The 15,813-nt window shown below is 56.5% G+C and overlaps 3 protein-coding genes across 3 annotated transcripts; 2 read left to right on the top strand and 1 right to left on the bottom strand.

Moving 5' to 3' along the window:
- Window positions 1–1,906: 1,906 nt before the first annotated feature.
- Window positions 1,907–3,539, bottom strand: LOC112890336. Its single transcript, XM_025957243.1, has 2 exons — window positions 3,303–3,539; window positions 1,907–2,218 (listed from the first exon to the last, which is right to left on the bottom strand). Exons 1-2 carry the CDS (start codon window positions 3,537–3,539, stop codon window positions 1,907–1,909), a joined length of 549 nt encoding a protein of 182 aa, XP_025813028.1.
- Window positions 3,540–12,605: 9,066 nt separating this feature from the next.
- Window positions 12,606–13,514, top strand: LOC112890335 (probable E3 ubiquitin-protein ligase ATL45). The gene has a single exon (XM_025957242.1). The coding sequence runs from the start codon at window positions 12,807–12,809 to the stop codon at window positions 13,512–13,514; it is 708 nt and encodes a 235-aa protein (XP_025813027.1). The 5' UTR covers window positions 12,606–12,806.
- Window positions 13,515–13,979: 465 nt separating this feature from the next.
- Window positions 13,980–15,561, top strand: LOC112890013 (RING-H2 finger protein ATL8-like). Its single transcript, XM_025956839.1, has one exon. The coding sequence runs from the start codon at window positions 14,338–14,340 to the stop codon at window positions 14,956–14,958; it is 621 nt and encodes a 206-aa protein (XP_025812624.1). The 5' UTR covers window positions 13,980–14,337; the 3' UTR covers window positions 14,959–15,561.
- Window positions 15,562–15,813: the final 252 nt, after the last annotated feature.

Below are 15,813 nucleotides of genomic sequence, written 5' to 3'. Positions count from 1 at the left end.
ACGAACGTGGTCGTGCGACCGCTGCCGAGCAAGAGCTTGCTATGGCCCGGTCGGCCTTGATCGCGGAGCTCGCCATGGCCTGGTCGGCTCTGAGCACGGATCAAGCGACGCTGGGAGGGGAGTGGAAGGCCCGAGCTTTTGCTGAAGGGCAGGTTCAGTCCAAGGAGTATCTGATCGTCCAGCTAGAGGCGATGTTGACCTGGAAGGAAGAGGGTCTCAAGATCGCCAATGATGCTATAGCTGGTAAGTTACTCCTTTTCTCCGCCCCGTCGATTCTTGGTTCACATCCTGTGACCCATAACCTCCTCTTTGTTCGCGTTCAGAGTTAGGATAGAGGAATGCGCTTCTGTGGGACAAGTTGGAGCGGTTGGAGGATGCTTGTCGTGCCGCCAAGTCCGAGCTGGCGACCACCCAAGAGGTGGTGACATGTTACACGCAGGCGCTGGCGGATTCCTTGGAGAGGAACAGGGTCCTTGAAGAGGAATTTGGTCAACTTCAGGGTGTGGCACAGTCGGTGGTCACAGAGATCCTCGGACCCCGCCCGGAGTTGAGGGCGCTCGTCACCAATCTTTCAGAGATTCTGGGCGAGGTGTCGGGGCTTTTCACCGGTGGAGTCTTCCATGGCACCTCGGGGTGTTGATGTTGGTGGCGTCACACTACCCGACCCTAGACTTTGGGGCAGACGGGAGGGGATACGCCGCCGGGTGGTCCGCCGACCAGCTCTGCGAACTCGGATGGAGCTTAGAGCCGGTCGGAACAGCGATGGTGGAGATGACCATTGCGGATTGGGTGAAGGAGGCCCGTCGTGCAAAGAGGGAAGTGGCTCTAAATGGAAACAGCGGCCAACCAATAGCGGCCGAGTTGGGTGCCACCCCGACCGAGCCGGCTCCTATTCGAGGAAGTCCTTCAGTCAACCCTGCAGCATAGCTTCTCCCATCCACATCATCGGTCAACGCAAACGAGGGACCGCAATAGAAAAGGATTTGTAGTTAGCTTTTCTTTTTGGAAGACTTGTGCGGGGGACTTAACGGGCCCCCAAGCAAACAACCTTAAATGTTTTGCAGTTGTTTTAACTGATGTTCATTTTAATGATGTTTAGGAAGCATGTCTCGCCCGTATCCCTTTTGTTTCGAGGAGTGACTCTTGCCTTTGCACTTTTCCTTTCGAACCTGCTTGCTAACTATATGCTGCAGCGTGTAGCCTGGGGCTGGCCCGAGTCGCGTCAGCTCTGCTAGTTCACCGTAGGTTGTGACGAGAGTTCGGTAGGTCAGGTGGACCAACAAAAATCACTTAGATGGCAATAGGGAAATGGGTTGCCCTTTCATTTGAGCAGAAAAAATGTTGTTTTTTGTGCATGATTAACAAAAGAAAGAGGGGGTAGCCGTGCATGTGGTGGGGTACCCTAGTGGGGCCCCCGAGTGACCCGGGCCGAGAGTGTTCGGGCCGAGGCGCTGTAGGAGTTGTCGTTTAAACGAGAGCATGTGAAAGGACTGAATTTAGGGGAAGAAATGACATAACTGCTCAATGTTCCAAGGTAGGTTCCTGGCCGGGCCACCTCCGTGATCGTGTATGGTCCTTTCCAGGGTGGGGTGAGCTTGTTCTTGTCCATGGTCGACTGCGCCCTCCGCAGCACCAAGTTGCTAACTTCGAGGATTCTTCCCCGGATCTTCTTCTCGTGGTACTTGCGAAGGGTTTGTTAGTAATGAGCCGACCGGACCAAGACCGTCTCTTGAGCCTCCTCCAATAAGTCAACTGTGTCTTGCTGAGCCTCCGCGGCTCGGTCCGGGTCAAAGGCTTTGAGCCTTGGGGCGCCATAGTCCAGGTCGTAGGGAAGCACCGGTTCTACCCTGTATGTTAGGAAGAATGGGGTGACTCCTGTGGACCAATTGGGAGTTGTCCTCAGGCTCTAGAGGATGGCTGGGAGCTCCTGGACCCACCGCCCGGCAAACTTGTTGAGCTGGTCAAAGATGTGAGGCATGAGTCCTTGGAGGACCATGCCATTCGCCCTCTCCACCTGCCCATTGGTGCTAGGGTGTCCGACCAAAGCCCAGACAATCCTGATCCCGTATTGGTCGGTGAACTCCAAGAACTTCTTGCCTGTGAAGTTGGTCCCGTTTTCTGTGATGATGGTGTTGGGCACACCAAACCAGTAGACAATGTTAAGGAAAAACTTGACAGCTTCTTGGGAGCTCGGCTTAATGATCCATTTTGCCTCAATCTACTTGGTGAACTTGCCCACCACGACAAGCAAGTGGGTGAAGCCAGCAGGGGCCTTCGTGAGAGGCCCGACCATGTCGAGACCTTGGACCGTGAGCGGCCAGGTGAGGGGGATAGTATGAAGTGCCTGTGTTGACAGGTGGGTCTGCCGAGCATAGAACTGGCACCCCTTGCATGTCCGGACAACTTCCTCTGCATCGCGCAGCGCCGTTGGCTAGTAGAAACCCTTGCAAAAGTCCTTGCCAACCAACAACCGTGGGGCGGCGTGATGGCCGCAGATGCTAGCATGGATCTCCAGGAGGAGTTCTTTGCCCTGCTGGGCCAGAATGCACTTCATCAGCATTCCGACCGCTGACAGGCTACGCCTGTAGAGCTCGTTGTCGATGGCGACATACATCTTAGTGCGTCAAGCGATCCTTCGTGCCTCAGTTCGGTCGGCTGGGAGGACCTCATCAAGGAGGTAGGCCAGTAGAGGCACCCTCCAGTCCGAGTCGGTCGCCGATGCGGTCACCGATGAGGTTTTGGCCTCCACAGCGAGACAATCGAGGCCCCCAAGCCCTTGGTTGGGGGGTACCGGACTGGGTTCCCTGGGTACCGGGTCGGACGGCTCCTGAGGGGGATCCGGCTTGACGCGAATTGAGGGTGCATGAGGTTGTTGATGAAAACCCCATCGGGACAAGGATCCCGCTGGGCCGCCATCTTCGCGAGCGCATCGGTGTCGTTGTTGTCCCTCCAGGGCACGTGATGCAGATCAATTTCCTAGAATTTGCCCTCCAATTTGCACACCTCTTGGCAAAAGGCGTCCATGAGGGAGCTTTCGCAGCTGGACTCCTTCATGACTTGGTCTACCACCAGCTTGGAGTCACCGTAAGCATAGAGCCGGGTTGCTCCGAACTCAATGGCGATGCGAAGGCTGTTGACAAGGCCCTCGTACTCAACGATGTTGTTCGAGGCTAGGAAGTGGAGGTGGATCGCATAGCGGAGCTTATTCCCCTCGGGCGAGAACACTGGCCCCCACGCGTGATCGACCCGTCGAAGTATAGGGTCCAGTGTTCGTGGGTGATGTCCGGAGTTGGGGTTTGGACCTCCGTCAACTCAGTGACGAAGTCGACCACGGCCTGCGACTTGATCGTGGCGCGGGGGATGTATTTGATGTCGTAGCCCATGAGCTCGAGTGCCCATTTGGAGATCCGTCCCATAGCGTCGCGACTGCAGACAACCTCCCCAAGTGGGAATGAGGTGACGATGATGACCTCGTGGTCGGTGAAATAGTGTTGCAGCTTCTTGGTCGCCATGAGCATGGCGTACAAGAGCTTCTGCATATGCGGGTAGTGAGCCTTAGTCTTAGTGAGTACCTCACTAACAAAGTACACCAGTCATTGAACCTTTAGCTCAAGGCCCGGCTCCTCCCTTTCGACCATAAGAGCGGCGCTAACCACGTGGGTGGTCACAGCGAGATGGAATAGGAGCGGTTCATGTTGCTCGGGAGCAACGAGAACTGGGGCCAAGGTCAACAACGCTTTAAGGCTATCCAAGGCTTGCTGGACCTCTTCCGTCAAGACGAACATGTCAGACTTCTTGAGGAGTTTGTAGAGGGGCATTCCCCGCTCGCCCAGTCGGGAGATGAACTGACTGAGGGTGGCCAGACATCTGATGAGTCATTGCACGCCTTTCATGTTGAGTATGGGGCCCATCCTAGCGATGGCCGTGATTTTTTTGGGGTTGGCCTCGATGCCACGCTCGGACACTATGTATCTGAGTAGCTTCCCAGTGCATTATTCGGGATTCTATTTGATGCTAAACCTTCGGAGGTTAGCAAATATGGCGTTTAGTGTGGTGACCAGGTCTTCCGCTCGAGGCACTTTCACCACTATGTCGTCTACGTAGATAGCGACCGTGGGTTTCGATGGCCCAAGCTGGTCGGGCTACCATAGCGGGTCAATCTGATTGGCAAAACACTTCTGCATGCAACGCTGGTAGGTGGCGCCAGCATTTTCAGCCCGAACGGCATGGTGATGTAGCAGTACGTATCGAACAGGGTGATGAAAGAGGTCGCAAACTGGTCGGACTCCTTCATCGCAATCTGGTGATAGCCCAAGTAGGCATCCAGAAAAGAGAGGATTTCACATCCTGATGTGGAATCAACTATCTGGTCTATGTGCGGCAAAGGAAAAGGATCCTTAGGACATGCCTTGTTAAGGCTGGTACAGTCAACACACATTCTCCATTTCCTATTCTTCTTTTTTACAAGGATGGGATTGGCAAGCTAGTTGGAGTGATACACCTCCTTGATGAAGCCGGCTGCTAGGAGCTTGGCGATCTGTTCTCCTATGGCCCTGCACCTCTTGTCGTCGAAACGGCGCAGGCGTTGTTGCACGGGCTTGGAACTCGGCTTGATGCGAAGCTCGTGCTCGGCGACCTCCCTTGGGATGCCTAGCATGTCGGAAGGCTTCCATGCAAAGGCATCACGATTGGCGCGTAGGAAATCTACGAGCGCGCTTTCCTATTTGGTCGGGAGCTAGGTTCCAACCCGCATGGTCTTGGTCGGATCATTGGGGTCAATCTCAACCGCTTCGGTATCCTCGGGCGAGCGGGAGGCGCTGGACGAAGTTGGCTCGTTGCAGTCGGGAATGCCTTCCACCAGCGTCTCGTGGAGCCTTTTGAGCTCGGCAGAGTTGGCGACAACGATGGCGAGCTCGAATTGCTCCCATCCGCAGGCGTCCGTGATGACGATGTTTGGTCTCGGCATCTTCAGCTTGAGGTAGGTGTAGTTGGGACCGCCATAAACTTGGCGTAGCACAGACGCCCGAGGATGGCGTGGTATGATCCCTCAAAGTCCACCACCTCGAAGATCAGGGTCTTGGTGCAAAAGTTGCTACAGTCACTGAACATGACCAGCAAGTCTATGTTCCTAGGGGGTATGCCCTCATGCCTGGAACGATGCCGAGGAAGGGGAAAACGGAGGCGCAGAGCTTGGACCGCGAGATGCCCATGGCGTCGAGGGTCTCAACATACAAGATGTTGAGGCTGCTACCCCCATCCATCAGCACCTTGGTCAGGCACTTGTTGCCGATGATGGGGTCGACAACAAGCGGGTAGCTCCCCGGTCAGAGGAGCTGGGATGGTGGTCACCTCGATCGAAGGTGATCGATCACCGGAGGAACTTGAGGACGGCGTTCCCGGCGGCGCAAACTTTCTGGAGTCAGACCTTGTGTTGACACTTGGTGAAATCATCCTCAGAACCTCTGAAGATCATGAGGCAGTCGTTCGGGTCGGGGAAGCCGCTCTCATCCTTGGGCGGCGCTCCCTAATCTTTGGGGGCCTCCTTATCGCGGTCCCCACCCTTGTGCTTGCTGGGCTGACCCAGCATGCGCTTGAGAAGCTCGCAGTCCTTGAGCTTGTGATTGACGGGGTAGCCATGACTGGTGCACGGCTTTTCCAGGAGCTGTTCGAAGTGGTCGGCATTGCCCTATCGCTTGCCCGCGTGGTCGACCGCCGTGACCGTGTTGTGGTTTGCATGACATCGGTCCTTCTTCCTTTTCCCCTACCCTGAGGAGGGGCCCTCATCCTAGTCCTCCCGCTTGGCCTTGCCTTTGCCCCAACCATCGGTGACGACCGCTCCGACCGCCTCCTCGCTGGAGGTGTGGTTCGTGGCGATGTCCAGAAACTCACGGGTGGCACGCGGCTTCCGGCAGGCAAGCTTGTGAACGAGGGACTTGCAGGTGGTCCCTGAGAGGAACGTGTTGACGACATCTGCGTCGACAACATCAGGGAGGGAGTTGCACTGCTTGGAGAACCGGCACATGTAGTCCCTCAGGGACTCGCCAGGCTCTTGCTTGCAGCTTTTGAGGTCCCAGGAGTTTCGGGGGCGCACGTACATCCCATGGAAGTTCCCGATGAAGACCTGCTTGAGCTCTGCCCAGCTATGGATGCTGTTGGGTGGTAAAAATTTGATCCATGCTCGAATGTACTCCCCAACGAAGATGGGGAGGTACTTGATGATGAAGTAATCATCATCCGCTCCTCTGGTCCCACAAGCGAGCTGGAAGTCTTCAAACCATACAGCGGGGTTCGTCCCCCCGGTGTATTTGATGATGTTAGTGGATGGTCGAAAGCGGTGGGAATGGCGCTTTTAGGATGCGATGAACGAAGGCCCGCGGGCTCGGGACGTTCAGACTAAGGCTCTGGTCACCGTCCCAATCGCACGGTCAGCCACCATGCCTGGGGGGGCGCCTCCTCGTGCTCCCCCTCGGGCTGGTGGGCTTCAGCTGCATCCGCGGCAGCCCGATCAACATCGGCGCCGCCGCGAGCCAGTTGCCGCTAGTGGATGACGCTGCGCGAGTCGTAGTTGGGCCAGAGTTGGCCGTGCACCGAGGGGCGCTGCGCAGCGGGCGCCACATTGGGGCGCGGCACAGCCGCTGCGTTGCGACCCGCCTCGGGTGGGCACCCTTGCTGCTAGTGGACTGAGGGGTTAGGCTGCTGCGAGCCTGCCTCCACGACTGGGCAGGAGGCCGCGTGCTCGTGGCGGGAAGCAGAGCTTTCCGCCTGCTGCACGGTGGCACGCTCCAACACCGTCCAGATGTTGCCGTGGAGCTCCTGCTGTTGAGGGTCTGCAGGCTCGGGCAGATTGCGCAGGAGCATCGCTGCGTCAGCGATGTTCTACCTAGCCTGTGCAAACTGCGGTTAGCCACCGACGTCCGCGACGATGGCCTACTGGACTTGACGGGCGCGCGCCCGCACGCTGCCCGCAATATTACGAGCATTCGGCTCAGAGTTGCGTCGGGGGTGCACAGATGCGGGCGGCGACTAGTGCTGCCGTCGCTGACGTAAGTCCTCACGATGTGCCTTGGTGTTTCCAGGGCCTGTGCGCGTGGGTCTGGCGGGGTGTGTGTGTCCTCGGTCTCCACTGGGACTAGTTGCCGCCCTTGCACGTCCGCCATGGCGCATTCACACGGCGCGGGGCAGCCAGGGGATGACACATCACCAACGCTGGAACCCCCACTCAGGAGGTCGTCATTAGAGAAGAGGTTGTGGAATGAGGCAGGACTGTACACTATCATGCCCACGAATTCGGTGGGGAGCGGGGGCTGTGACATGATCTTCCGGAGCTCCCTGGCGTACACGCTCGTGGCATTTGTGAGGCCAAACAAGAACCGTCCACGCGGCGAGCGTGGCAGGGATAGCAGGGTCCGTCCGGAGAGTTGGTGGAAAACATTGCACAGCGAGAACAGGAGCAAGTCCACGCTACTCGCTGAAGGGTTGGCACCGAGCATGAGCTTGATGCGCCGCGCAAGCGCCTTGGTCTCGAGGTCAACCAGCAGGTCAGTCGAGGTAGTATCTCCCTCGAGCGACATCAGAGGAGGGCCCTCCTCACGGAGGCAGAGCGTGCTGAGACGATCACCGATAGTCTAGGCTTCCAAAGCAGAAAGCCTGGAAGGGCATGAAGACAGAGGTTCCCACAGTCCAACGTGCAAGGCCATGGGAAATGCCAATGAGCCGAAGCGAATCGTATCGCTTAGGCTTGTGAGGCTGGACGCGTCAGAGACGAAGGCCATACGATCACCAGGACAGTGGACGCATGATGCGCTCCCCACGGACGGCGCCAAACTGTCGGTTCCGGAAATGGCCGGCAGCTAAACCAACTCGAAGTGTGTATTGCGCATTGTGATCGGAGGTGGCCTAGCACACAATGACTCAAGATTTATACTGGTTCAGGCAATCGTGCCCTACGTCCAGACGGCGGTTAGTCGGTTGTATTGCTTGAGCCAAGGTGCTCGTGAGAGTTAGGGGAGTTACAAGCTTGCGAGTGGATGATGTGAATGACCCTCCCTTTTATAGTTCAAAGGGGAGTCTCCATTATATGGGAACCAAAGGTAGAAAGAGTGAGGTAGAAAGATAGAGTGCTCCTTGCTTCGCTGGTCGGAGTCGCCAGCTCTGTCAGCTAGGACCTTCCGATGACCATCGTTCAAGTCCTACGTCGTGGGGTGGCCGTCTTATCTTGTCCCTGTGCGTCATGCTCCATCAGTCGAGGGCGAGCATGCGACGGTAAGTAAAGTACGGTAGTCATGCTCCGTCCCTAGCACTACGCCCCGTCACTCCGTTGTGATGGAGGCGTGTCCGCCGCGTCGTGATGACGTTGCGTCCCGTCCCTTCTTGAGGATGGGTAGGTGGAATATTATCCCCCACTGTGGCAACAGAGGGGACTGTAACCCTCACGGAGGGAGTGGTTGGCCTATGCGGCAAGTTGACTCCGGTGTGTCCATCCTTATCCTCAACACCTGGCCCCAGGGACGGTCAGCATGCGTGGCCCAGCCGGCCCCCGACCTCGTCAGTCGGGGAAAGTTACACATGCGTGGCAGAGTTCGGTTGGCGTCTTAGGTCGGGACCATAGTACAGACCTAGGCCTTGGTCGTCCTTTCGGTCGGGGACGCGGGCCGAGGCTCCAGCCAATCGCCCGACCGGTCGGGACCGTGGGCTTGAACAGCCCGGAGAAAGTCACATTTCAGGAGAGCGTCCGTTTGATCCACGCGTGATCTTAGACCGTCCAGAGTGCCGGTAGGAAGTGAACCCGCTGGGGACCCCGGATCCCCGTCTGGATGCAAGTGGGTTGAAATTGGGTCAACATTGATCCTTACAACCCATGAAGATTATTTTAGGGTTTTGGGTTACACTGACCCATTACGATGGTTACACAAATGACCCAATGGGTTACCCAAAACAGCAAAGCTAATGATTCAAAGCATGCCCATCAAAGGTATGCCTGTCACTGTTACCAGCCGGCCTGCGCCCGTCGAAGCTGCTGGAGGAGGAAGCTGCTGGAGAGAAGCAGGGGCCCTTCATCTTGGAGCTGCACCTCATCGAGAAACTCTGCTGACCCACCGCTGACCGCTGATAGCAACGCCGCGGTCGTCGTCCTCCGGCCACCCGGGGACTAACCAGCAGTAGGAAGAGATGGAGAATGAGAAGAGCATCAGCAGCAGGCAATCAAACTCCTGCTCTCCAAGATTCTCCGCGGCAGGGCTGCGAACCCATAGAAGCTCGTTGCGCTGCAGACCTGCAGTTCTCTGTCTCCTTCAAGAAGGCGGCCAGCAACCCCGCTGTTGTGGCAGTGGCACTAACGCCCTTGGTGTTTTACTCGATCACGCGCCTCAAGTTCTCTTATCATCGGAGGCCATGGAGGAGGAGGACGCTGGGACTACAACTCCAGGAAGCGGCGCGCGGGGGTCTTCGTCCAGGATGAGGTGGCGCCACGACGGCGGGGAGACGGCGCTGTAAGATTATTTTAATCTTTAATGGCCAATGTAAATAATGGATTAATTCTAATGTTATGGATTTAGTATGATGGTTACTAAATATTATTGAATTAGAATTATGGGTTTTAATTCCCTCTTCTCTTCCTAAATTAAGTCACTTATGTATGTGTCTATTTGCATATAGGATGCACCATCACAGTTTTGCATGGCATGTGTTAGCACATAAACATGTATTAGTGCTAATTGGCCGGTGCATTAATATGGCACATGGAAGTTCCTCGATCGGTGTGTGGTTGCATGCGGCCCAAAACAAATGGACGCCTGGTGGTTGCATGATGGACGTGAGTGAGCAGACGTCTGTTGGTGGCCGGTTGCCTGTTCGTTGTAGGTGCCTCTTGGCAACAGGCATCACGTCCCCTGAGTATGTCTCCTCACCAAGTATAAAAGCAAGCCATCGCTGGTTTACTAGTTGCCGCACCAACGCAAGAACAGCACACACACATTCGTTTCTCTGTTCCATCGAGAGAGAACATGATAGCATAAGGTAGAGAGAAGAAGAAAGATTTCAAGGAAGGTTGGAGTAAGGTGCGTTTGTATATTATAATAAAATTTCCATGCTAGTTGAATTATTTGTGCCGCAAAGATCCGCATTATCATGACTATTTTCTTAGAGGCGCTCGGAGGGGAACGAGGCAACGAGCGGCAGGGAGACAGCTGCGCGAGGATGGTGAGATGGCAACCGATGCAGCAGCTGGCAGTGCCTGTGCCACCGCTCGAGCTCGGATTGGGTTACCCGATGGCCTAGAATGTTGTACACTACTTTACATTAGAATTTTTATTTCAGGCAGTGGGTCACTAGGTCGACCCAGAGAAATCTGCATCCTGAGGCATAACGGCGACAACGCCATTCCTCCATCGACGCTGGCGCCGCCATTGCCGGGCTCATGCCTTGCTACCAAGAGAATGCCGTCTGCGAATTTTTTATTCCCATTTCGTATTTTTATAATTTAAAATAAATTAATTATAATTTTTTTAGTTTAAATTTAAATATTTTTAATTTTCACAAAATAAAAAATTAAGGGTCAAAATTTTTCGGTTTCAACAGTTGGATAGCATATTTTATTCGGTTTTGTGGTTGAACGTTGAAAATAAAATTTTTATAATAGTTCGAGAGTATAAATCAGATTTTTTCTTTTACACTAATATTTACTGGGTTGGGCCAATAGATATATACACTAGTCTTGGGTAGTGGGTCAAGGGTCATTGGATTGACCCACTAAAATCTGCAACCTGAGTTCTCATGGTCGTATGTGTGCCAAGTTAAACGCCACTAAAAAATTATGGTTTCTACGTGTGGGCGATCACCTGCCTCTGATGCCAAGTTAAACACCACTAAAAAATTATGGTTTCTACGTGTGGGCGATCACCTGCCTCTGACAATCGTGAAGTGACTTCTGGAGGAATTTTGGATCACCTAGGCCTTGTTTAGATTGCAACAAAGTTGCAATAGTGACACTGTAGCGTTTTCGTTTGTATTTGACAAATTTTATCTAATCATGGACTAATTAGGTTCAAAAGATTCATCTCGTGATGTACAATTAAACTGTGCAATTACTTATTTTTTTTACATACATTTACTGCTTCATGCATGTGTCCCAAAATTGATGTGATGGAGAGAGAGTGTAAAAAGTTGGAATTTGGAGTGCATCTAAACGGGCCCTAGTGTACTTCAGTTGACATTAATAACCATCTCTTTTACTGTGAAAAAAATGTACTACCTGTTTCCATCCTTCGTACGTAGAACGTTCTCTGGTGTTACGAGCACCTAAGTTGCTAGGGAAAATTCTCTGCAACCCCCTTAAACAAATCACGCTTCCTTCTATGACCCTGCAAAATTGCAACTTCCTTATTTGACCCTAATTTTATTTTTCTTCCCTTCCATGGCCCTGCCGTTACATCTGCAGTTAACTCCCAGTTAAGTGACCGTGAAAACCCTCCGCCGCGCCCCTGGGGTGACTCTGCTCCCGGGTCCGCACGCCGCCGCCTGCTGCCCGCACGCCGCTCGCCCGCCGGCGCCGCCGCCCGCCGCCCGCCTCTGCTCCGGTCCTCCGGAGCAACGCCGCCTGGAGGCCATGGGAGAGGACGAGGGGCTCCCGAGTCCGCACGCCGCCGCCCGCATGCCGCTCGCCCGCCGGCGCCGCCCGCGCGCCGCCGCCCGCCGACGCCCGCCTCTGCTCCGGTCCTCCGGAGCAACGCCGCCTGGAGGCCACGGGAGAGGACGAGGGGCTCACGGGATAGGATGGGGGAGATGGGATCGGGGGTGTGTGTGGGAGTGGCAGGGGTAGTTCAGTCCAAGAAATTTTTGCTTCTCACCTCAAACCTCAAACCCTAACAGGGTCTAACGGGAGGGCCATGAAAGAGAACAAAAATAAAAAGGAGGCCACAAAAGGGCGTTTCAGTTTTCTAGAGCCATAGAAGGAAGCGTGATTTGTTTCAGGGCCTTCCAGGGAATTTCCCCAAGGTGCTATCGTGTTACCATTTCAAATTTGTCCATCTACATTATTTAAAAAGTTCTAACAAAAATATAAATGGATAGTTAATGACACATTTTACCATCATGCAAAATGTGAGATGCAATAGAAACTTATACAAGATGCAATAGTGCCGGTTATAACCGTTCATTTTAAACCCATAACCCGCTACTATTTACAAGCTGATTTCTCTTCTTTTTCTCATGGCACAAGTTTCAATTGCATCACAAATTTTGTATGATGGTATATGCTTGCATGATCTATCCATTTAAATTTTTGTTAAAATTTTAGAAGCACATATAAAGATGTTATTACGTTTGGTAAGAGTAACATCTAGCCCGCTGGTAACACCACACGTTATGTCTTGGTACGAGATGCAGTAAGCTGAGGGCAGTGCAGACTGCAAAGCACAGACGAGGCCTTGATCTGTACTGATGGTTGGCACTCATGAATCACATCAGGGCGACAGGGCCTGCATGGCAGCGATCGAGGTGCGCCGCATCACCGAGGCTGGCTAGCCGCACCTGCAGATCGAGGCTGGAAAGAAAAAGGAGAAAAACTTAGCGTGCTGCTAGCTCCATCTTTGCGAGTCCATGGTGCCAAAAGTGTGAACCTTCTCTTTCTGTTCAAAATGGCCTCTCGTAGGTTTACACACACACACACACTTCGTCGATCTCAGTCCGCCACAGGCCTCACCTTCAGGTTCCCGTCCAGGGAAACTCGATCTGAGTGTCAGAGTCTGCGTGAGATCACCTCAGTCGCCGGCGCCACCTAGCCCTCGACAGAATCCCGACGGGGGCATTACATGCACCGCGCACACATGCTGAGCGTGAGCGTGCAGCGGTCGAGGCTGCCGGCGGCGGGCCGCGCGGCGCCCGACGATGACGACGTCCGCGTCTGCTCCGTGATCCTGGCCTCCGTGGTGTCGCTGATGCTCCTCTGCGGGGTCCTCTCCGTGCTCCCGAGCCCCGGTGCGATCGCCGCCACCAAGGCCTACGTCGTCCTCGGCCTGTCCGCGATCATGCTCGTGCTCATGCTCCTCGCCTGGCTCGTCGCGCCGGGGATCCGAGCCCTCACCGCGCCGCGGGCTCCGGCCCCGGCAGCTCCGGCGCCCGCGGCCCCCGTGCCCGTGCGCCTGGCACGGCGCCTCTGCGCGTGCGGGCTGGCGGACGCGGCGGGGGTCGTCGCCGCGCTGCCGGCGTTCCCGTACGGCGGCCCCCCCGCCGCCGTGGCGGACGACGAAGAGGCATCGGCGTCGCCGCGGCGCCAGAGGAGCGGCGTGCTGTGCGCGGTGTGCCTGGAGGACGTGCTCGCCGGGGAGATGGTGCGGCAGCTGCCCGCGTGCAGGCACCTCTTCCACGTGGGCTGCGTCGACGTGTGGCTCCGCGCGCACCGGACCTGCCCGCTCTGCCGCTGCGAGCTCCCGCCGAGGAAGGCCGCCGCCGCCGCCGCTGGTGCGACGGCGGCCGCGCCCGTCGTCGCGGCGGGAGCGCTGCCGCTGCCGCCTGTTTGATCCGAGCGCCACCCATCACGCTAGTCACTACCACCGCACTGATCGAGAAGGGTTCACAGTTACAGCTCTCTGGAAGCTTATTAGCCTGTCAGAGCTGTACAACATTCTCAATTACTAGATTCTGAAAATGTGACCGAATAAGACATGGCGACGCAGCGGTTCGACTGATTGATTTGTGTTCATCACAAAAGCATTTCCAGGCTCTTCTCCTCGAAACAAACGCATCTGTTTGTTGGAGAAACAGAATATACTGTATGCTCTGTTCCCGCCACTACTAGCTCGCCGCCGCTCCTCGACCGCCATGTGTCACCTCGTCCTCGCGTCCACGACGGCGGGCCACCGTCGACTAGGGAAGTATCGTCCACCACTCGCCTGACCTGCCTACATGTACCCGGCCGCTTCGTCACACATCTCGCCACCAGGGCACCACGCCAGCAGTCAGCAGACCTCGCTAACTTGCCTTGCCATGCGCGGCCCCATCGACAGCGACCCCCCTTGTGGTCTGAGGCAGCGGCGCCGCGATAAACACGTCCAGGATCACCGTCCCCTCCCCCAATTTTCCACACCCCCAACGGAGCCCGCCTCTCCGAAACCGTAAGCCGCCGCAAACCGCCGGCCGCACAGCCACCAAAGGAACACGTCGCTCTCTCCACCCCGCACTGGCGCCGCCGGCGCCTATTTCTAGCTCGCCGCCACGAAACGCTTGAAGAGCTGGAGAACACACCTCGCCCCTGTTCCGGAAGCAGAGACAAGCTCTCACTTCTAGCTAGGGGTCGTTCGCACCGGCAGCGAGCAGCACGGAGGGAGTCAGGGATCGGACGACATGCTGGCGCTGCACCCGAGGGTGGTGGTGACGAGCGCCGCCGAGGACGGCGGCCACGACGAGGGCCGTGCCTGCTACTGCGTCGTGGTGGCCTGCGTCTCGCTGCTGCTCTTCGTCGTGCTGGCCGCCGCGACGGGCAGCGTCGCCAGGGCCTGCGCCATCACCGCCGCGGCCGCGATCGTGTTCGGCCTCGCCGGCTGGGCCGCGCCCGCGTGGGACGGTGCCCCGGCGGCGGGAGCGCAGCGGCAGCAGGCCGGCAGCGCTCCGGCGGCGGCGGTGCAGCTGGTGGTGCACCGCCGCTGCGCGTGCGAGTTGGCGGACGCGGCCATCGGCTTGCTGCCGGCGTTCGCGTACGAGCCGCCGGCCGCCGCGGCGAAGGGCGGCGGCTCCGTGCTGCTGTGCGCGGTGTGCCTGGAGGACGTGCGCGCCGGCGAGATGGTGCGGCAGCTCCCCGCGTGCCGCCACCTCTTCCACGCCGACTGCGTCGACGCCTGGCTGCGCGCGCACCGGACCTGCCCGCTCTGCCGCTGCGACCTCTCCCAGCGGAACCTCACCGCCAAGGCCGCCGCGGCGGCCGCCGTCACGGTAGAGTCCTCGCCCGACGCCCTGCCGCCGGTGTGAGGAACCGATCAGCTCACCGGAATCTGGGCGGCGCAATTCCGTTCGTAATTTGGACTGTACATTCTTGATCTCTAACACAGCATAAAGCAGATTAGATTGGTGCTGTGGTCTAGTGTTCGCTGTCGCTGATGTGTAATTCTTCATCATTACGATTTACGACGCACGGCACGACCAATCAAAGATTTCGATCTCCAAGGCGCGACGTGCGTCGCCGGACATGTCTGCGAAAATTCGAGTGGCTCCAGCTCTCGCCTGATGCTTCCGGTCGCGAAAGATAGGGAGCATCCAGCCGATGGAGACCGGTACCGGATAGTACGGAGTCCGGAGCTTGACATGCTTGAAATCGGCCGCTACAAGACAATCCGGTCGATCACGTCAGCTGCAGCCTGCGTAGAAGCAGTACACCACGGGGATGTGGATGCTGTTGCACCGGCCAATTACGCTTTGGAATGTATGCAACAAGAAGAAAGGTCCGTGTTTCCCAGGCAACCAGGCTTTTGTCTGGGCCGTTGGGATAGGTTTAGCAGTGACCAAGACATCGTTTCAGTGTTGGCATATGTGTCTGTGTTGTTGATCGGTCAGACTACCTGACTGAGTGTGGACTTTATAGCTGTACATCGGGCCGGGCCGGCCCGACCCGACTCTTACATGGACCGTGCCAATGTATAAAATGACAGCCCGGCCCAGCACGCTTACACTAACGGCCGTGCCGTGCCGCCCATCGGGCTGGCCTCTCGGCCCATGGCACGGCCTGTACACTCTTAAACGGGCCGTGCCAACCCATTTAGCACGACAACGGGCCGTGCCAGCCCATTTAGCACGACAGCCCGTTAGACTCGTTAGGTGCCATCGACC

This window comes from Panicum hallii, chromosome 4, assembly GCF_002211085.1.
Source record: "Panicum hallii strain FIL2 chromosome 4, PHallii_v3.1, whole genome shotgun sequence".
Lineage (NCBI taxonomy): Eukaryota > Viridiplantae > Streptophyta > Magnoliopsida > Poales > Poaceae > Panicum > Panicum hallii.
The sequence above is the reverse complement of the archived record's forward strand: the minus strand, read 5'-3'. Positions and strand labels throughout refer to the sequence as shown.